Source organism: Ipomoea triloba, chromosome 13 (genome assembly GCF_003576645.1).
Source record: "Ipomoea triloba cultivar NCNSP0323 chromosome 13, ASM357664v1".
Lineage (NCBI taxonomy): Eukaryota > Viridiplantae > Streptophyta > Magnoliopsida > Solanales > Convolvulaceae > Ipomoea > Ipomoea triloba.
Genome location: NC_044928.1, coordinates 20,432,690 through 20,454,892, shown reverse-complemented (window position 1 = coordinate 20,454,892; position 22,203 = coordinate 20,432,690). Strand labels below are relative to the sequence as shown.

Sequence of the window (22,203 nt, the reverse complement as noted above, 5' to 3'; positions counted from 1 at the left end):
ATACAGTGTATGTTACCTAAACAATTAAAACAATTGCCATTATCTTCCTGCCTCCAAGATTGTAGCATCGTTTCACCAAAACTTGATGGGATACAGCCTGCATCCTTGACTCAAGGTACTTTGTTCATCACTGTAACTCTGAAAGTGTTTTATCTTGAGAAAATGGGGATTCTTTGGACCATTAATTGATTTAAATTCCAAAACATATCATGGTTCCCCTCTGTAGCCCCATTCATTAATGCAAACGCTTTTTTTCCTTGATTATGGATTTACATGCTTTTGGTGTAGCACAAATTTCACTATCCCAGTGATTGTGGATTAATTAATTCACTCCTTAGCCACATTATCTGGTTGAGTTTTTAGCTGTTGATGCTATCAGTATTAGCTTTATTTCATAGACCAAGTTTAATGTGTGGTATCTAACACAGCTTGTGTCTGCAACGTCTAATTCACCTTAGTTATGCTTTATCATCCCCAGATGTTAAGCTTTTATTTATTTATTTATTTTTGGTCCTCCATTGCATTTTGCTTCCTTTTCCATTGCCTCAGTTTTAGTTCTCTTCTAGGGAGAAGGGAAACCAATTGAATGGTTCTATTAAATAACTTGATCATTTTAGGTAGAACTGAGTGTTTTTTAGAAAGTTAGTTGATATATAGGCTTGTGGTACTCCAAGTTGTGTTATATAGGTTTACTAACCTGTTAAATATGACTCATTGACTTGGGGGCAGTTAGGCTATAGGTGATTGATATCGTAGCTAAAAGCTTTTAGTGCAAAAAAATGAAATATGGCAGGGAAAGAATGATTGCCTGGATATGAAAGACGCAAGTAATATAGGCTTTTGTGGTACTTAGATTTAACTGCAACTACAAATATAGTCACTTTGTGGCTTGTGCCTCACTGAATGGTGAAGTTAGGAGTGGTTCATGGTTTCTACTCTTTTACTTATATCAGCTTATAGAGATATGCTTTAAAAAAAAATTTCCTAAGTAATGAATACTCATGGCTATTTAGTATTTGCTCTTGAGAAGGCAATCTACTGCCAGCATCTGTGAGATAACATTTTCATTGATATTTTTAATGCTGACCGGATCTTTTATTGGATCATTAGTTTCTTTCATATGCTTTATAAATTTTATTCTCTCTCTTCTCTCTCTCACTGCATGCAGGGATAAAACAGTTCAAGAGAGATTTAGGAGTCTTATACCCAACTAAATTAGGGACCCATCTGTTCTTGTGATCATGTATGATGTTGAGAGTATGTTTTCATTTAATTTGTTATACTTTCATTGCATTAGATGAGAAAGGACTATATTACCACCCTAGTTGACGAGGACCATGAAAATATAATTTCCATTAGTGAAGTGAACCACCTGAATCCCCATCTTTTGGAGTAAATACGTACTCTAATTTTTTGCTTCCTTCTTGCGTGGTATGTTCCGATTTATGAAAAAAAAAAAAGATAATGAGTTGTAATTTTTATTCATTTTTATGTTTTCCTCTTTCAATAAGATTAGGACATGTAGCAAGAGCTGTATTCCTTAAAGTACACTTTAAAGTCTAACCACATTTAGCGGATAGGCGTTTGATCAGTAGGCATTGACCATTTAGTTGATGTTCAATAGTCACAGCGCTACATTAGGGTTTTTTTTTCCTGAAAATATTACATGCAGTCATGTGTCAGTAAAAATGTCTTGCAAACCTTTGTTCTTTGTGAAAGTTTCACATCTGTAGTTTATAAGTCTTTTGACAGTGACCATTTGATGGAAAGATTGGTAGAAGTTTGCATAACTTGACAGTCATTCTTTTTGTACCTTCTCTGATGTTTATTTGAGTACATTCACAGTGAAAATGAAAAGTTTGTAGATATTTATTTTGACTGAGTGAATATGAAGGTATACTTGTATGGTGGTGGAAGCTTAGGTTTCATTTCCAAAGGAGTGTATGATGGATGCTGTCATATTGTTGGGTAAACAAAAGAGTAACCCCGTTTGAATTTTTACTCTTTGATTGTGCATAGTTGGTTTCATTTCCCAGGGGTCACCCATCCTAGTACTACTCCCGCCTAAGCACGCTTAACATTAGAGTTTTGGTGGGATTCGGTGCATTACTGAATTCTTCCTTATTTTTATATGTAGGGTGATTCCAAAAGCATTGCTGTCTGTCGAGGTAAACCCCAATTGTTTTCCAACATGTTTGAAACAACCCTTCATTAGTTTATCATGCTCATCTGTTTTTATACAAATTTAATCGATATAGAGGCATCTAATGATGGTTGTTTTGAGATTATTCTGATTTTGATTTCCTCTCTGGGAATTGTTTTAGGATGTCGTTACATTGAAAGCTTTGAATCCACACTTTCATGGGTTAATTTTACTATGCAGTACAATTTTGATGATTTTTAGGCTTGAGTAATGAGCCATTGTATCTTTGCTTTGATGGGGTTTTCCACTTGAAGTGCATGCATTAATATGTAGGTTGGAAACAGAAAATTCTGAAATTAAAGGTTTAAGCAAAAATGCTTCCTACTTGATTGTTTCCTGTTTGTTTACAAAGAGATGTGCATCAGAAGTACATAAGTAATATACTGATTATTAAAGACTTATTTTAAAATAAAATAAAGGCTAAATGGACTGGAATGGATCGTAAGCCAATTCATATACATTCAAAACTCCTGCTTGTTATATATGCTACTAAATGTACTAATTATGTGATTACTCATCTTTTGCTTTATAATATAAATAAACTCTGTGGCTTAAAGTATTTGTATTTTTATTTATGGTTCAGTCCATGGAATAATGATAGATGTTGTGAATGCAACTTTATCTTTGGAGCATGTGACTGTTGATGGGCAATTTATATCGTGGACAAGGGTTATGTGGACCCCGGATCAAAACGACTTGTTTTGAAATTTAAATTTTAATAGATTATGTAGTTTCTCGTTTCTCATATTTTAACAAATTTTTTTAATTTATTCTAAATACTGAATCAATACTCTTAAGATACATAATTTTATAACACGAGACAAAATCACAACACAAGACACATACACATGTTATATATTTACTTATTTTCAAATCTGATTTATGTAGATAATTTATGTTCTATAGGCACATAATTTCATAATACAATACATAAATTCGTAAAATAAGACACAATATGTTATGTGACAGTATTACACAATTACTAATCTATTTCAAGTATAGAATCTATACGCTTAAGATACATAATTGCATACCATAAAACACAAAAACGCACAACACAAAGATACATACAAATGTTTTATATTTGCTTTAGTTTAGGTACAAAATCAATATTTTTAAGGTATAGAATTGCATAACATAAAACACAAAAACGCATACCACAAGACACAAAAATGCATGTTATAGTTACTTCATTTCAAGTACAAGATTCATACACTTAAGGTACCACGTAACATGAGACGCATAACACAAGACACGTACACATGCTTTACAATATTAAAAAAATAAAAGAATAAGGGTCAAATAGGTCACTCAACTGCACACCAAACTGCAATTGGATCATCGAACTAAAAAAAAATGCAATTCGGTCCTTGAACAACGCAAAACTCAATCCAAATGACCTGTTTACTTGAAAACATGCTGACATGGCAGTTATCAAATATAAAAATAATTTTAAATAAAATAATTATTTAATATTTTTTTTAAAAAGCCCCTTCATCTCTGGCCGGAAATTAAGGGGTATGCTTCGTCTCAAGTCGTCTCCTTGGCCATGGAGACGACCGGAGACGAAGCCACCTTAGGAGATGAAAGCGCCAGGGAGACGGCCTGAGCTTCATCTCCATGGCCAGGGAGACGGCCCGAGACGTAAACTTCTTTTTCGGCGGAGACAAAGGTGTTTTTTTAAAAAAAAATTAAATAATTATTTTATTTAAAAATGTATTTTTAAATTCAGTAATTGCCACATCAGTAAGTTTCCAGGTAAATAGGTCATTTTAGGTTGAATTGCATGAGCTTATGTTGTTCAGAGACTCAATTGCAATTGGTGTGCAGTTGAATGGCCTATTTAATCCTTAGAAAAAAAAACCTAAAACATAAACTGAACAACAAATAGTTGTTGTCAAAATTAAAAATTAAAACAAGCCAAGGACCTTGTGGTCCAGTGGCATCAAACCCTTCCCTTTATACGGGAGGTGGTGGGTTCGAGCTTCAGCACTCTTGTGTTACAGATACTGCATTTTAAAACATCGTATAGGACTAAGGTCCACGATATAACGATTGATAGTTGATGACGGATAAGGGGAATCAACCATTTATATTATGAGTCAGGGTCCGCATAGCATTATGGACCATAAATCAAAATAAGTAAGTACAAAAAATAAAGATTGAGGGCAACTACATCAATGATTTTAAAAAAATAAAAAATATTTTGCAGAACAAAAAAATTAAGATTGATTTTTTCACAAATAGGGTCGGGATTTTTTTTATGGTCTTTACTCCAAATAATTTATTTTTTTGTGAGATCCACTTGATGTGAATAAAACTATAAAAGTCTAGAAAGAGTTGAGATTACATGTTTGGTGCACTACTTGCACCCAGCTGGTGCGTAATTGTTATTGCATGCACTAAGGTTCAAAACGACGTCATTAGAGAGACGGCGCCGTTAGATGCGCGACGTGACACATGTCGTGCTCTTTCTTCTTCTTCTTCTTTTAATATAAAACATGCTTCTCCCTCATACGAAGACCAACAGACACACAACAACCCTCTTTTTCTCTTTGACGCCATCTCCGTTGCTACAAACACACAGGAAGACAACGCTATCTTCGCCGACTACGTTGCTGCACAATACAAGAGCTTCTTGAAGGTAAACATCCCATACCAAAACTCACATTGCGATTACGAACTCAAACAACACTGATTAGATACATTTTGAACTACCTAGGGTTTTAAAAAGTACTATTGGAGAGTGTGAAAATTAATTGCATAGTTTGGTTGAAATGATATAAATAAAAGTACAGTGATGTTCTTTAAGGTTACTTTCTCAAACTACTGAAGGACAAAGAGTCAAGAGTCAATATCGTCTCTACTGAGGCTCAAACCCACCCCCTTCCATATGGGAGTGCAACCGGGTGCTACTAGACCACAAGGTCCAAACAGTCTCATATGTAGTTTACTGTTTAGCTCCAATTCAAGTTTAGGATGATATCATGCTACATACCCATGCACTTTTAGCACTATATGTTTTGGTTCTTGAATAAACTGCATGGTTTAATGATAATTAGGCTATAGTCAGAGTCTAATGTTACTATCAAGCTATATACCATGAAAAGTTCATTGTCTTGTGATGTTATTGATCACTAGCCATAATGTAATTGTTCAGAAAATACAATTTGAATTGTTGTGGATTTCTTAACACTAGATTAAGGCATCTATTAGGCAAGATTAAATTGTAAAGAGGCTACATGTGCTGTTGTAATTATAGTTACCTGTGTTTTGAAGATGTTGATGTGTTATAATTTGGAAAGGTAATTGTGAATTTAATAAAATTGGGTATATGAATTAAAATGAGGATAATTACAATATGGAAACTTGCATGTTTCTAAATTAAAATGGGGATAATTTTTGAATCAAAATCCAATGAGAGCATAAGTTCAAAGTTTGTATCATGTACTCTGAAACTTGTGCTTCTTATTGAGGTACATTATTTCTGTTTATTAGGTACATTATTTTAATCCATCATTTTTGTGTGTTTTTCTGATTTGAAAGTTGTGTTTCTAATTAAGGTACATTATTTCTATGCAATAGGTACATTATTTTAATGGATATGGTACATTGTTTTTATGCATGATTTATCAGTACTTTCTGTTGCACATTCAGTGTATTCTTTTAGTAAATATCTTATTTCTTTGTAGAGCATGACTAAATTTATTCGGCACACCCTATCCCCTCTACTTAGAAATTTTAAACATTATATCAATGTATTATGTTACTAACATTTTCGTTGCAGCAAATATATCTAGTAAATCTTACATTACAAAAGGTTACAAAAACCTATCGGAAAAAGAAACAAACTACAAGCACTTAACAGAATCAATCTGAAAGATCATCAAATTATGCTAGAGAACAGAGATCAAAGAGAAATCAAGACAGGTGCCGATATGATCAGGGCACTGCTCCTACTACTGTAAAGAAAGAAAAAGGTAAAAGGAAAATCCAACATCAACCTAAAAATGAACTTGGATTGCTAAAGACAAGGACGTCACCTATGGAGCTAAACAAACTGTTGGCAAATCTCACTATTGGCCAGAAAAACTCTCAGAGAGATTGGTTTTGGATCATTGCTAGATTTAGATTGTCCAGCTTGGACAATAGGTTGAATACCTATTTGGTACAAAATTTTGATGTTTATAGATGTGCTCTGAAGTTGGAGAATCAAGAAATGTTGCTGACATAAGATAATGTGGAGAGCACATTAGGCCTCCCCAAGGGTGAGATTGAAGTTGTTGAAGGGAACAACTCAAATGCAACAGAAGAATACACCACCCTACTGGAGGAATGAAGAACGCGTTAGGGAATAGACAGTTGTTCGACTTTCCCAGGGTTAGTTGAGAAGAAAGACCATGGTGACCTCTTCAAAAGGAATGTTGTGGTATTTGTTGTTTCCAGTTTGTTCAAGGGCCAATGCCAACAAGACATCAAACTTTAAAATCTTGTACTCATTGTTAGATGTGAACAACATAAAGAATTTGAACCGGTGTAGGTACATTTTCAAAAGTCTTATTTGAAAGAGTACATTGTTAGAGTACATTTTCAAAAGTCTTATCTTTCACATCTAACATTGTACTATTTCAATAAGACTTTTGAAAATGTACCTACACCAGTTCAAATTCTTTATGTTGTTCACATCTAACAATAAGTACAAGATTTTAAAGTTTGATGTCATGTTGGCGTGGCCCTTGAACAAACTGGAAACAACAAATACCACAAAATTCCTTTTGAACAGGTGACCATGGTCTTTCTTCTCAACTATTCCCTGGGAAAGTCGAACAACTGTCTATTCCCTAACTCGTTCTTCATTCCTCCAGTAGGGTGGTGTATTCTTCTGTTGCATTTGAGTTGTTCCCTTCAACAACTTCAATCTCACCCTTAGGGAGGCCTAATGTGCTCTCCACATCATCCTCTGTCAGCAACATTTCTTCATTCTCCAACTTCAGAGCACATCTATACACACATCAAAATTTTGTACCAAATAGGTATTCAACCTATTGTCCAAGCTGGACAATCTAAATTCTAGCAATGATCCAAAACCAATCTCTCTGAGAGTTTTTCTGGCCAATAGTGAGGTTTGCCAATAGTATGTTTACCTCCATAGGTGACATCATTGTCTTGAGCAATCCAGGTTCATTTTTAGGCTGATGTTGAATTTTCCTTTTACCTTTTTCTTTCTTTACAGTACTAGGAGCAGTGCCCTGATCATATCGGCACCTGTCTTGATTTCTCTTTGATCTCTGTTCTCTAGCATATAATCTGATGATCTTTCATATTGATTCTGTTAAGTAATTGTAGTTTGTTTCTTTTTCCGATAGGTTTTTGTAACCTTTTGTAATGTAAGATTTAAGTCCTGGCTAGATATATTTGCTGCAACGAAAATGTTAGTAACATAACACATTGATATAATGTTTAGTGAATATCAAATTTCTAAGTAGAAGGGGTAGGGTGTGCCGAATAAATTCAGTCATGCTCTACAAAGAAGTAAGATATTTACTAAAAGAATACACTGAATGCGCAACAGAAAGTAATGATAAATCATGCATAAAAACAATGTATCATATCCATTAAAATAATGTACCTATTGCGTAGAAATAATGTACCTTAATCAGAAACACAACTTTCAAATCAGAAAGCACACAAAAATGAAGGATTAAAATAATGTACCCTATTGATTAAAATAATGTACCTAATGAACAGAAATAATGTACCTCAATCAGAAGCACAAGTTTCAGAGTATATGATACAAACTTTGAACTTATGTTTTCATTGGGATTTTGATTCAAAAATTATCCCCATTTTAATTTAGAAACACGCAAGTTTTCATATTGTAATTATCCTCATTTTAATTCATATACCCAATTTTATTAAATTCACAACTGCCATGCCTTTCCAAATTATAACACATCAGCATCTTCAAAACACAAGTAACAGACTAGGACTACAGCAGCACATGTAGCCTCTTTACAATTTAATCTTGCCTAATAGATGCCTTAATCTAGTATTAAGAAACCTCCAGCAATCCAAATTGTATTTTCTGAACAATTACATTATGGCTAGTGATCAATTTAACATCACATGACAATGAACTTTTCATGATATAGCTTGATAGTAACATTAGACTCTGACTAATCTATAGCCTAATTATCATTAAACCATGAAGTTTATTCAAGAACCAAAACATAGTGTTAAAAGTGCATGGGTATGCATCATGCTATCATCCTAAACTTGAATTGGAGCTAAATAGTAAACTGCAGATAAGACTATTTGGAGTAAGTATAATATATTCCATTGAAAATTACAAGTGTAGAACGGTATACTTTTACTACTCACATAAGCAATGACTTTTCACAGATTTCCATAAATTGCTCAGAAAATTTTTAATTTTAATCTTTGCCATTAACTTGACAGTAAACCTTGAACAACATCACTGCACTCTGGTTTATACCACTTCAAGATTTCAACAAAATCTGTGCAATTAATTTTCACACTCTCTAGTAGTTATACCACATAAATGAATATAATCATGAGAAACATACACTAGACAAAAATCAAGAAGCAAGCAATATCATCCAAAAATAATGTACCCTACAATTCTACAAACAACATATAAACAATGAACAATATTGAAAGTCCGATTTAACCTAAGAGGGGGTGAATTAGGCAATTAAAATATTGTGCTATAATACTAAACGATAGTTGTCATGCAATATGTAAATAAAAATTAATAAGAAGCAATTTAAGGATGAATAATAGAATAGTAAAGAGAGAGAAAGAATGGACCGATATTTTATAGTACTTCAGCAACTTGCTTAATCTACTACCTAAGAATCCCCTCAAGATTTTCCAATCCACTAGTTTCGGTCTACTTTCGCCTTGGTAGGCACCGCAACCAATCCCCACGAGCACCCCTCGTCGATGAGCTTTACACAAAGACTATTCCTCTAGTCTCTACACGCCAAGGACTATCTTAGTCCTTTTATAAATACCTTATACAATAACGATTTTGAGTTTACACTTTTTGTGTTTCTAAATAGACAGGTTGTTTAAAGATTTTTGGGTCCATGGGTTGAATAAAAGGATGAAAAAATATAAGTTCAACACTCAACCTAAACTAATCTTGAAGGCTAAATATTAAGAAGAATAAATTTCACAAGTCTTCAAGATTGAGAACAAATATAATTGGTATGAAGATTTTATCTCTGAATGTTCTACTGGATGGAGGAAGATTGGCAAAATGTGTTCCTGTTCCTGGAGTGAGCTGCTGTATTTATAGGCAGAGATGGAGCGGAATTGACGCTGCTGCAACGGGAAAAAGCAAAAGGCTCCAACGGGCAGATTTCAATTTTCAACGGATGAGTGCACGTGGGCTGCTGGACCGTTTTGAAATAGTATAACAATAAGCTGTGATGAAGAGGAACAGCAATGTTGAAGCAGCTTGGGGAGTTGGAGCGTGTTCTGCCATCCTGAGGTCGCTGGTTCGAGTCTGGATGTTGCACTGTTTATTTATTTTTGCAATCATAGCAATAGCATCAAACTTGGCTGGCGGGTTTAGTAGTATTAGTTCAATTCGGTGATGAAGAATGATAACATTGTTGAAGTAGCTTGGTGCACATTAGTAAAATCTAACTCTTTTAGCTCTTTTTCATTCATTCCATCTTTGAAAGATTGCCATTTGTTTTTCTTCATATTTCCGGTAAAACTAACCAGTACACAAATATTTTGTGTATCATGCACACTCAAATATAATTATTAGTTACATTGTTTGTTAACATTAAAACTAAGATTATGCTAACAAATATTTTTAAATTTTTAAAAACCTAGGTAGTTGAAAATATATCTAATCAGTGTTGTTTGAGTTCGTAATCACTATGTGAGTTTAAAATGGGATATTTACCTTCAAGAAGCTCATGTATTGTGCAGAAATGGAGTCGGCAGAGATGGCGCCATCTTCCTGTGTGTTTTTCCATCGGAGTCAAGTTAAATTATCATCCCTAAGGGCCAATACTTACCTTTTAATTAGTCCGAACTGGTGTGGATGGAAATTAATTTCAAGTCCAATGATGAGGCAGCAAACCTACACATATTTCCTCAACAGAGGTGCCTCTTTAATCAATGGCTCCCACACTTTTGAATGTAAACATGGTAAAATTTAGTGTCAAAAACTAAAAGAGTAGATAAAAGTGTATTTCAAATACAAGAATAAAGGCCACCCTTCTTTCTACATATCTTTAATTAATTCAAATACAGAAACAACCAAATGCAATTATTAAAGTAAAGCTCAGTGGCTTCCAGTTCTCAGAATCAATTGCTCAAATGTTCAAAGAAAAGCAGTGAATAATTCAATCAAAGAAAGTAAACAGTTCCATTCACTAGTGTATTCAAAGCACAGCTCTCTCTGCTAATACATATGCATATACATATTGTATATAACGTAAAGAAACTATGCATACAAAGATGATATCTGAGAAGAGAGTGTCGCATACTATCAGAAAATATCGTTTTATAGACTTTAAAACTTCACATAAGGTCTGATTATTCAAACAAAAAGGTTCTTCATAGTATACAAATCTCGGTCAAAATCTGATTCTGTCAAAGTTCTCATTAGTACTCGGTTCATTCAATAAAATCCAGCAACTAATAAGCACTTTTGTCTATCTGTTTTAACAGAGAAACAAACCAGCATCTCCTTGTTAGCTTTAAACTATTGTAAGTGGATAAAAAAAAATTGTAGAGATGCTATTTGTTATGCAGACGTAAGTTCACTGACTAATCCCGCCCTTGTTGGAAGCTCCATTCAATTGAAAAATAATTTCTACCTCTGTTAATGTAATTAAGACAATCAAATGGAAAACAGGCTGGGTGGATGTGATTAGGGGACATAATATTTCGCTAGCAACTTCAGTAAGCTACGCAGAATGACGGCTTATCATGTGGTTGTGAAGTAATCTTAACAAACTTTACTTAGCTTTACAACCTCCTTGAGCAACCGACTCACAGATTTCTTAATATCCTCTGGCACGGCCAACTCTGTAGGTACTGATTCCAAGCCGTACAGAGTGATAGTCCTCATTACGTGATGTAGTTGAAGCGTTTTGGCATTACTGTTCCACATGCGCTGATTCACAAACTTACATGAGTCTCTTAAAGCACATTTTCCGCAGACCTGATATAAGAGCAAATAAGAACTCAACTAAGGAAGGAAGGGGAAAGTCTGAAAGCATGATTAATGATATTAAAGAAAGTAGTCACAGCAAGTGTACAAGGCACCCAAATCATGTACTCCATGTAGGACATGATCACATGAAGCAAGAATTAGTTTCCATGGCCTAATGGGAAAGGACTAATGGCCAAACTTTGGTGTTATTGTATGCTCTATAAATGATATAACAGATCTCGAGGGAATGAAAGGGGTTTAGAAAGGAACCATATGAAGTAGACTCACAGTGTCTTCCTGAATCCTGAAGAAATTTCGCAACATTTTGGCAGAATATACATGTTTCTTCACAAGAGAAGGACAACCAAAAAGTGCCACCTTCTTCAAGTCACTAGCAGAAAGCCATCTGAGCAAACAATTCACAAAAATGAGTATCAAGCAAGACAACATAAACTGCTTCAACTGTGCCATAAAAAGGAACAGAGTCTGTAACAAAGTGAACTTTAACAAAATGATGAAAAAAATTGCATAACATTGAATGCTCATCCTTGAAAATTGAAATAATTGGGACTAAAACCTTAACCATGAAAAAAAGATCATTACTCGGCCACGATACTTAAAAAAATACAAGTACCATCATTTTTCTGAATTTATCAATGAGAACAGGAGGGAATAAGAAAATAGAAAGTGATTCTGAAAAATGGGAGTACTACATTTCTTGGTTTGTTCAGCTCATTAAGTTCAAGTCTGGTACTTCAACTTTTTTGATTAAATTTGTTCCTTGGTACAAATTTCATGGGAATATAAAACTTGATCATTTTCCAATGTTATGGGCTTAAATCCTAGTTGTACTTCAAGTTCAAGTCCTCTGACTGTGAAATTTAACTCCAATTCTCATATAACTTTCAGCTCAACAGCTCAATCAAATACCAAATGAGCAATAAAGTTATGTATGCTGTTAGAATAGTATTTCTCCTTGAGCATTGTGTCATTGAGCATTGTGTAGTATTGAGCTGTGTATCCTTGAGCTGTGGAGAGTCTTCGGCAGCCCAGTCCAGTTTTTTTTGTTGTTTTCCTTTCTCTTTGCATATATATATGTTGTATGCAGAACAGATTGTATGTAGAGTGTAATATAGAACATATTGAATACACTATCCTGTGAGCTTTCAACATGGTATCAGAGTGAGAGGAGAGTGAAACACTGTCTGCAGCAGAGTCGGACAGTAGCTTCGTTCCCAAACTGCCGCACGAGGGAAAGGAGCAGGTAAAGGCTTTGGAGGTGGAGAACAAGCTCAGATCAGCTTGGGTCGTCGTCGTCACCGCCAAACGACACCGGTGGAGAAGCCGCGCCGCCGCCGGAGAAGCCACGCGCCTTCACGCGCCACCACCGCCGAGCAGCTCCACCGCCACGCGCCGGCGCGTGAGGCTGTTTCCGGCGACGTCGCCGGACGGATTTTATATTCCCAGAATCGCCTCGTCGTGCTGAGTCCAGGGAGGTAGGAGGTGTTGAAAGTTTGCAATTTCTTTTTGGTGAAAAGAGGTACGGACAGCAGAACCCTTTATTTGGTGAAGTTCAGTATTTGTGTTGAATCTGTTGGGTGGAGTTAAAATGGCACAAGAAAGGAATATCACTGTTATTTCTACACCATCTAAATTAGTTGATGTAATTTTGGCCTCGGATGGGTCTAATTTTTCTGAATGGAGATTTTTTATTAAAGTGAATTTAGATGGTATGGGAAAGGGAGACCACCTAGAAAAAGAATGTCCTACTGATAATACTTTAGCTGTGGAATGGAAAAATACTGATAAGGCTTTACTGTCACGCATAATTAATTGCATCGATAGGAAAATTATTTTGTCCATGCAACATTGCCAAACTGTAAAGGAGGTGTGGGAGTTAGTGAACAAATGGTTTAGTGGAACAAGTAATTTGAGAAAGTTATATCAATTATCTCAAGAAGTTTATCGTTCTAGTCAGAAAGGACGTGAGCTTAGAGATTATTACTATGACTTTAAAAGTGTATGTGTTGCTTTGTGTGCTGCTATGCCCATAACAAATGATGTGGATGAAATGAAAAAGCAACGTGACAAATTACTTGTTTTTAGTTGGATTTCTGGCCTAGATAAAGAATATGATGTCCTTAGGTCTCAACTATTGGGGAATAAGGACTTAGAGTCTTTGGATCAGGTATTTTCCATGCTACAGAATGCATCGGGAAATAATGATTCAAACGAGCTCCAGGAAAGAAATGTCCTTATATCACAAGGAGGAAATACTGGTGAGAATTATGGCTATAGAGGAGGAGGTAATAACCACTTTAGAGGACGAGGGGGATTTTTTAGAGGTCGTGGTGGACGTGGAGGACCACGAGTTTGTTTTAACTGTGGAGATCCAGGACACTTTCGAAACCAGTGTCCTAAGCCGCCAAGACAACAAGTGGCTGCTAATATGGCTTCCATGTCAGAAGGTCATAAGGGAGTAATGACAGATGAGGAGTTTGCTAAATTCAACCAGATGAAACTTTCCTTTTCCTCGCAGTCTCCATCCAATCAAGCGTCTTCCTCTGCAACTTTTATCCAAACAGGTAATCCAGTTGCTTGTGTCTCTTCTGCATCTCGACAATGGGTCATTGACTCTAGAGCTTCTGAGCATATGACAGGTAACTCCAATATTCTTTCTACATATCTACCCATCACTTCTGGTTATACCGTTACTCTAGCAGATGGGTCTGTAGCCACTGTTTTAGGTAAAGGTAGTGCCATTGCAACTTCCTCGTTACCCCTTTCTTCTGTGTTATATCTTCCAAAGTTTCCTTTCAATTTGCTTTCTGTTAGTCAAATAACTCGTGACCTGAATTGTTCTGTTATGTTTTTTCCTGGTTACTGTCTGTTCCAGGATCTTTTGACGCAGAGGATTATTGGTAAGGGGAAGGAGGTTGGCGGTCTGTATGTCTTAGAGCAATTTTCACCCGAAAACAGATCTACAGGTTTGGTGAGCAATGTTTCCCCGTTTCAGTTGCACTGTCAGTATGGTCATCCGTCTTTATCAACGTTGAAGAAGATGTGTCCTAGTTTAGAGTCCTTAACTATTTTGCAATGTGAGTCATGTGAGCTTGCAAAACATCATCGTACTTCCTACATTCCTAGGGCAAATAATAGACTCCTTGTTTGAGTTAATCCATTCTGATGTTTGGGGTCCATGTCGGGTTACGTCCAAAAATGGTTTCCGATATTTTGTAACCTTTGTTGATGACTTTTCGAGATGTACTTGGTTATATCTCACGAAATCTAAGGATGAATTGTTTGATGTCTTTCAAAGTTTTTGTGCTGAAATTAAAACTCAATTTAATAAGACCATACAGTGTTTGAGAAGTGATAATGCTCAAGAATATTTCCTTAAGTCTTTTTCCAGCTTTATGAGTCAAAATGGTATCCTACATCAAACTTCGTGTAGTTACACCCCCCAACAAAATGGTGTTGCAGAAAGAAAGAACCGCCATTTGTTGGAAATTGTCCGTGCCCTTTTATTCCAAATGAAAGTACCTAAAGTGTTTTGGGCAGATGTTGTTCACACAGCTTGTTTCTTCATTAACAGGATGCCTTCTTCCGTACTTAATGGTCAAATCCCATATTCAATTGTGTGTCCATCCAAGCCTTTGTTTTCCTTATCCCCTAAGGTTTTTGGTTGTACGTGTTTTGTACAGGATGTCCGTCCACAAAAGGGAAAACTTGATCCAAAATCCCTTAAATGTATCTTCTTGGGATATTCTAGGACACAGAAAGGGTATAGGTGTTACTCTCCTGATTTGGGTAGGTATTTGGTTTCAGCTGATGTCACCTTTTTTGAGGAAACTGTGTTCTCTGATAATATTTTCGGGGGTAGGTCTCCAATAATAGAAGATGATTTCCTTACCTATACCATCACTATTCCTGTAGAATCTATTTCCAGACCCCCCGTTACTCACGTGTATTCTAGGCGACCCCGGGATATGGTAGCGCCGATAGTTGCACAGGTGAATACTCCTCCCCTACCACAACCTACGTCAAATGATCCTGATCTTCCGATTGCCCTCCATAAAGGTAACCGCCATTGTCAACACCCTATTTCCTCTTTTATGTCTTATAATCATTTGCCAGCCTCATCTCGCACCTTTGTATCACGATTAGATTCAGTGTCAGTTCCAAACACTTTGAGTCAGGCTATAGCTCATAATGGGTGGAGACATGCAATGGAAGAGGAAATGGCTGCTCTTGAAGATAATCAGACTTGGGATTTGGTACCTCTCCCGACCGATAAGACTGCAATTGGTTGCAAGTGGGTTTATGTTGTGAAAATGAACCCTGATGGGACGGTGGCAAGACTTAAAGCTCGTCTAGTAGCAAAGGGGTATGCACAGACATATGGTGTTGATTATACAGAAACTTTCTCCCCTGTAGCTAAGTTAGCTTCTGTCCGTATCTTTATTTCCTTAGCTGCTTCTAATCATTGGCCTCTATATCAGTTAGATGTCAAAAATGCCTTTTTGCATGGTGATTTGGTGGAAGAAGTTTATATGGAGCAACCTCCTGGATTTGTTGCTCAGGGGGAGTCTGGGAAAGTGTGTAAACTGAAGAAATCTCTATATGGCTTAAAGCAATCTCCGCGAGCTTGGTTTGGGAGGTTTAGTAGTGTAATTACTGAGTTTGGGATGCAGAGAAGTGTGTGTGATCATACTGTCTTTTTCAAGCATACAAATGTTGGATGCATTCTCTTAATTATTTATGTTGATGACATAAATGTTGGATGCATTCTCTTAATTATTTATGTTGATGACATAGTGATCACAGGTAGTGATACAAAAGGGATTGTTGATGACATAGTGATCACAGGTAGTGATACAAAAGGGATTGAAGCCCTTAAATCTTTTCTCAAGAATGATACAAAAGGGATTGAAGCCCTTAAATCTTTTCTCAAGAAAAAGTTTAAAGGGATTGAAGCCCTTAAATCTTTTCTCAAGAAAAAGTTTCACACGAAAGATTTGGGAGTGTTGAAGTATTTTCTAGGGATCGAAGTTGCCCGTTTTCGAAAAGGAATATTTCTTTCCCAAAGAAAGTATGTGTTAGATTTGCTTGATGATACTGGATTATTGGGATCAAAACCATGCGAGACACCTATGGAGCAAGGTGTTAGACTTATAGATGGTGAGGGGGAGGCCCTTGATTCTCCCGAGAGATATAGGAGGTTAGTAGGGAAATTGAACTATCTCACCATTACACGTCCGGATATTGCCTTTCCAGTAAGTGTAGTAAGTCAGTTCTTACAAGCACCTACGCAAACTCATTGGGATGCAGCAATTCGAATTGTAAAATATCTCAAGAATGCGCCTTGAAAAGGTATTCTATACGCTGACCATGAACATATGAATGTTGAGGCGTTTTCTAATGCTGATTGGGCAGGATCATTGAGTGATAGGAGGTCTACGACAGGATATTGTGTGTTTCTAGGAGGTAATTTGGTCTCTTGGAAAAGCAAGAAACAAACTGTTGTGGCTCGATCTAGTGCAGAATCCGAGTATAGGGCAATGGCTCATGTGACGTGTGAGATAACTTGGGTGCACAATCTTTTGAAGGAGGTTGGTGTGGAAGTGATGAAGCCCATACGCCTGTGGTGTGATAATCAAGCGGCTATACACATTTCGAATAATCCGGTGTTTCATGAGAGGACCAAGCATATTGAGGTAGATTGTCATTTTGTGCGCGAAAAGATTCAACAAGGATTACTTTCTATGGCTCATGTTCGTAGCAACCATCAACTGGCTGATTTATTCACTAAAGGGCTCGGCAGAGACAGGGTTGAATATATTTGTAACAAGTTGGGCATGTTTGATATATATGCTCCAACTTGAGGGGGAGTGTTAGAATAGTATTTCTCCTTGAGCATTGTGTCATTGAGCATTGTGTAGTATTGAGCTGTGTATCCTTGAGCTGTGGAGAGTCTTGGGCAGCCCAGTCCAGTTTTTTTTGTTGTTTTCCTTTCTCTTTGCATATATATATGTTGTATGCAGAACAGATTGTATGTAGAGTGTAATATAGAACATATTGAATACACTATCCTGTGAGCTTTCAACATATGCATCCCACCTTTCAACATGAAGAAATCACATGAAAACAAATATATAAAAAATAATTTTACAGTTAGCAGACTGAAGACTTCCAGCACATCAACTTGAAGGATAGTTAAATACATTGCAGCTATCAAAAAAATACATATTCAACTAATGTCAAGGGACTTGAGGGCAAGATAATCTACATAATAAGCAGCACAAGATCATGCAGACACATAAATATTTAAAAAAATAAATAAAATTAAAAATAGTTTAGTTCTCACTTGGCAATCCCCTGATTATCATTTGCAAACTCTTCGGCAGCATGCTTTATGTAGTGGCGGGCATAGCTATCCTCAAAGCAAGTAATATCAAACCTATTCTTCCGCAAAAAGTTTGCATCTTTAAAGTACCCTTCCTCGTACAAGTGAGTCACAAGCATAACCATATCAGGGGATAGCCCCTTGCCAACCATCAGATCCTCTTCCATCGAAGCCTGTGAAGTTTTTAACAACTTGCCATTTTTGGTTAAGTCATTTGCAAACAATTCGTGCAAGCTCTTGGGCTTAGAATCATTCACCGTATTTTCATCAGCCCTTATAGCCTTCTTTATCTCCTCTGCTTCCCTTTCCCTTTGCTTATTCTTCTCCTCTATTTCCTTTTTTCTTTTCTCTTGCAAAACTCTCACTTCTTCTTCCAACTTTCTCAGCTTACTCCTCAGATGATCATTCTCCTCTATATGTTCCGTGCCTCGATGAGTTTCGAGAATTCCAACGGCCTCTTTGAAGAAAATGTCCAATGGCTTCTTATTCTGTTTCTGGCCGCTGCTAACATCGATATTTTCTGAACCTGTATCAACTTTGGTGCTGAAAAAATCGGACATGGAAAGCGGTCTTCGAGAAATTACAGAAAGGCGTAGAGTTTGGTCAAAATCCGATGAAATCAAATGGGACGGAGCAATAGGGTTTTGGAGCTTGTGAACTGTGAAGAGACTCTGAGAGCGAAGGTTTCTCAGCAGTGTGGCTGCTTCTATTGCATTTCTTAGAGCCATGGAAGATGGCCGGAGTGGGAAAAGATTTTGCAGTACTGTAGCTGACTCCGTTGTAGGGGTGAGCAAACGGTCAGTCGGTTACATAACCCACTGAGAAAAAAAAAAAAAAAAAAAAAAAAAAAAAAAAAAGATCAGAATTTTTAACTTTCATAACCCACCAAATTCCGACCCAAGGAAATGATATAACCGACCAACAAAACCAACTGTCAGTTATGTTGGTTACCGAAAAACCAAACAAAAACACATTATTCAAAAAGTAATAGATCATAACATAGTAACAAACTGTCCAACATATCGTCTAGAATTTATAGTACATATCATTTCAACATCCTAGAACTTATGTGAATATTATCAGAAGCTAGAAAGCCTTTTCTGTTACTAGCATATCGTCTTTTATCATTAATCATACATAGGTAATATAAAAACTCAAAGCAGAGAGAAACTGATAGTCTAAGTGCAAATAATGAAACATTAGGTTCCTGATATCTAAGGATGGATTACAATTTCCTGTACAAGTTGCAGTTGCATCGTAGCAGGGATGACTGGACAATTAAGTTCTTGTAGCAAGAGTTTGGAATGAACAATATAACTATGCCCAAACCTCAGCCAAAAGAAATGAACTTAAACTTTATTCAGTAACTTTAATACAACCCTCAAGAACAGAAACAAAGCTATTCCATTTTTTGTAAAAGAAGAATAAATATCCAGTAGTTATAAATTTTTAAATGCACAAGAAAACTTCAATTAGAGTGAAACAGCAGCTAATATGAAATTTAAATTATCTTCTCCTTTCTGTTTTTCTAACTTTCTTCTAATACTTGTAGTATGCATACATTTTCATAGCAGATTCACAAAATCGCAGCCCTGAGTGTAAAAATTTACCTTGAGTGTCTACTGCCTGAGGTGAGGTTCACCTGTCACCTGAGGTCCGTTCAGGGAGCGACTGTGTCTGTGGACTAGGGCTTAGAGAGGTGAAGAGTTCAGGTGTTGAGTTGAGGGCTTGAGGCTTGAGAAGTGAGGATTGAGAGGTGAGACGTCGGCATCGCAAGAGCCGAGTGGTGTCGTGGTGAACCCACGAAAGTTGCGTCGTCGGCTCGTCGCGATGCTACTGTGCAGACGACCTTCTGAGAAACAGACAGTGTCTAAGGAGTAGGGATGGCAATGGGTCGGGTGTGGGTCTGGGAGGGCTACATCCATCACCCGGCCCATCTTTCATTTTCTCCACCCACCCCCACCCCCAATCCGCATCGGGTAGACTTTTTTAGAATCCATTCCTATCCTCACCGGGTGCGGGTGCCCACTACGGATACCCACCACTTATCAATTTATTATTTTTTTTTAAAAAAAAAATACGGAGTATCAAAATTACTTAGACATAATTAAACAATAAAATTCATTACTTACACTAAAACATAAAATAATAGAAATATTATAATATAATAACTAAATTGTTAATTTAAAAAAATAAATTTAGTAGTTTAGATATAAAAATACTAAAAAGTTACCCAAAATTATTGAAACTTTTATAATTAACTATATAGTACTACTTATTTTATTATTATTATTATTATTATTATTATATATATATATATGTATACACACATGGTGGGTCGGGTGGGGTGCTAGGCGGGTGTTGTACATAAAACCCGAATCCAACCCGACCCACCACGGGTTTACATTTTTAAGATCCACCCCCGACCCATCACCCACTATCACCCAAAAAAACCCGATCCATGCGAGGTGGATTCGGATGATTATCCGCGGGGCGGATTGAAATTGTCATCCCTACTAAGGAGGAGAAAAGGAATTTAAGGATTATTACTTATTTGTGTTATTAATTGGATTGGGCTAGGATAATTAATTGGGCTGGAAATTGATTTGGGCTAACGGGGCTTTTGGTGAGAGGAAATGAATTAGGTGGGAAAAGAATTGTAATTTTATGTGAAAAGAATAATGCGGAAATAAAGTGGGTGTTTAAATTCCAGTGTTTGGTTGATAGAAATAAAATTACTATGAATTTCAATTTCAATGTTTGGTATACATGGGAATTGAGAAGGAATAAGTAGTATAAAGTCCAAAATGCTCACTATTATTATTATTATTATTATTATTATTATTATTATTATTATCGTAATTATTATTATTACTATTATTACATGATTGGGGGCGTTGTCCGTTGTTTCTTTCCGACATCCTTGTGTTTTCCGGCCATTATAGTTGAGATTTATTGTTTGTTGGTTCAACTGACGCAAAGCTTGAAAATTTCTTTGGACAATGGCTTATCATCTTTGAGTTTCACTATCTAAAGGCAATGTGTTGTTATTCTAGATGAGATTTGCTATTGTAAATATCATTGGCAGAGTGGTAGAGATATACAGAGGGATATTGGTGGGCGGATGGTTAGGCTCATTGACTTTGTCCTAGAAGATGCAAGGTACTCCTATTTCTTTATTTATGCAGTTTATGTTAAGTTATGTGCACTGTTTTTTTTTTTTTTTATAATTTGTTTTTTCTTCTCCAGTGAGAATCAACTACACTGTACAGTTTGGGATGCTCATGTGGATCAGCTGCTCCCTCATTTCAATTCTACCTCAATTGAGCCAGTCGTTCTATTGTTGCAGTTATGCAGACCCAGGTTTCTAGACAATAAGTAATATGCTCCTAAATAATTTTTTTTGTCCTGATTTCATAATCACAAATCATATCAAGTGAAGGTAAAATAAAAGTATTGGTTACCTGTTGAAATGGTTTATTTGTTCTAATCCATCTATTCTTGGTTGTCAATCTTTCCCATCCTCATCCTTTGTAGTGTTCTGTCTGCAATAACAAAGTAAGAATGTTAGACTTTTAACATGTCTGAGTTTGTTTAGGTGGTGGAGTTAGAATTTTCAGTTCCTTTGATGCGACTAAGCTATTGTTTCATCATAAGAGTCCGTAGTTCACTACATTTGTAAAGAGGTAAGTTTATGATTTAGTGTTGATTCTAATTTTTTATCCCTTGGCATAGGGAACTGTCAGAGCTGGTTGGTATATCAGCAGAAAATCTACTTAACAAGTATGGGGTGGTAAGAGTGGTTCTAACTTTTTTTTTCTTTTTTTTTTTTTTTTTTTTATTTTGGTAGGCTATTTTTTTTCTGGGCTGATCCTTTTTTATGCGTCTATGATATTTTTTGCAATTCAGTGGAAGTTTACCTCTCAGTTCAGCTATTTCGCTTTTCTCTTCCCCACATTGGCTCCTCATTGTTGTATGTCATTATTTGATGTGTAGAGTTCCTCAATTGCATCGCATTGTTGAAGTAGTCTACATTGAAAAAGAAAAAAGATTAAACTGAGAAAAGAAAAATGTAGATACATTAGAGTTATCAAACAGTTGAACCAACTGTGGAATTCGACTGAACTTTGAATGTAAAATTCATTTTTAGCTGCCATGCAAATTTTAACTCTTTCAAAGGCAAGTAGTATATTATTTAGACAAATAGTTATGAGTGCAATTATTTCTACAAAGCAGTGGGTTTGTCTATAGTTAGAAAAGAATGAGAAGATTCAAAAAGAGGGCACATATGAGAGTAGCAGAAGTAAAAAACATAAATGCATCACATTTGCCTGAGGACAAAAGTGAAGAAACTTTTCCAGCCCAAACTCCGGGGCATTTTTGTAATAT

The 22,203-nt window shown here is 36.1% G+C and overlaps 1 protein-coding gene and 2 long non-coding RNA genes across 3 annotated transcripts; 1 reads left to right on the top strand and 2 right to left on the bottom strand.

Annotated features, from left to right (window-relative positions):
- Positions 1-4,409: 4,409 nt before the first annotated feature.
- Positions 4,410-9,478, bottom strand: LOC116003051. Its single transcript, XR_004094603.1, has 2 exons — positions 9,076-9,478; positions 4,410-4,821 (listed from the first exon to the last, which is right to left on the bottom strand). It is a non-coding gene; the product is annotated as an uncharacterized LOC116003051 (long non-coding RNA).
- Positions 9,479-10,734: 1,256 nt separating this feature from the next.
- On the bottom strand, positions 10,735-19,673 carry LOC116002138. Its single transcript, XM_031242180.1, has 4 exons — positions 19,425-19,673; positions 17,776-18,632; positions 11,697-11,814; positions 10,735-11,417 (listed from the first exon to the last, which is right to left on the bottom strand). The coding sequence occupies exons 2-4, from the start codon at positions 18,540-18,542 to the stop codon at positions 11,202-11,204; spliced, it is 1,101 nt and encodes a 366-aa protein (XP_031098040.1). The 5' UTR covers positions 18,543-18,632; positions 19,425-19,673; the 3' UTR covers positions 10,735-11,201.
- Positions 19,674-20,712: 1,039 nt separating this feature from the next.
- LOC116003055 lies at positions 20,713-21,611 on the top strand. Its single transcript, XR_004094606.1, has 2 exons — positions 20,713-20,976; positions 21,064-21,611. It is a non-coding gene; the product is annotated as an uncharacterized LOC116003055 (long non-coding RNA).
- Positions 21,612-22,203: the final 592 nt, after the last annotated feature.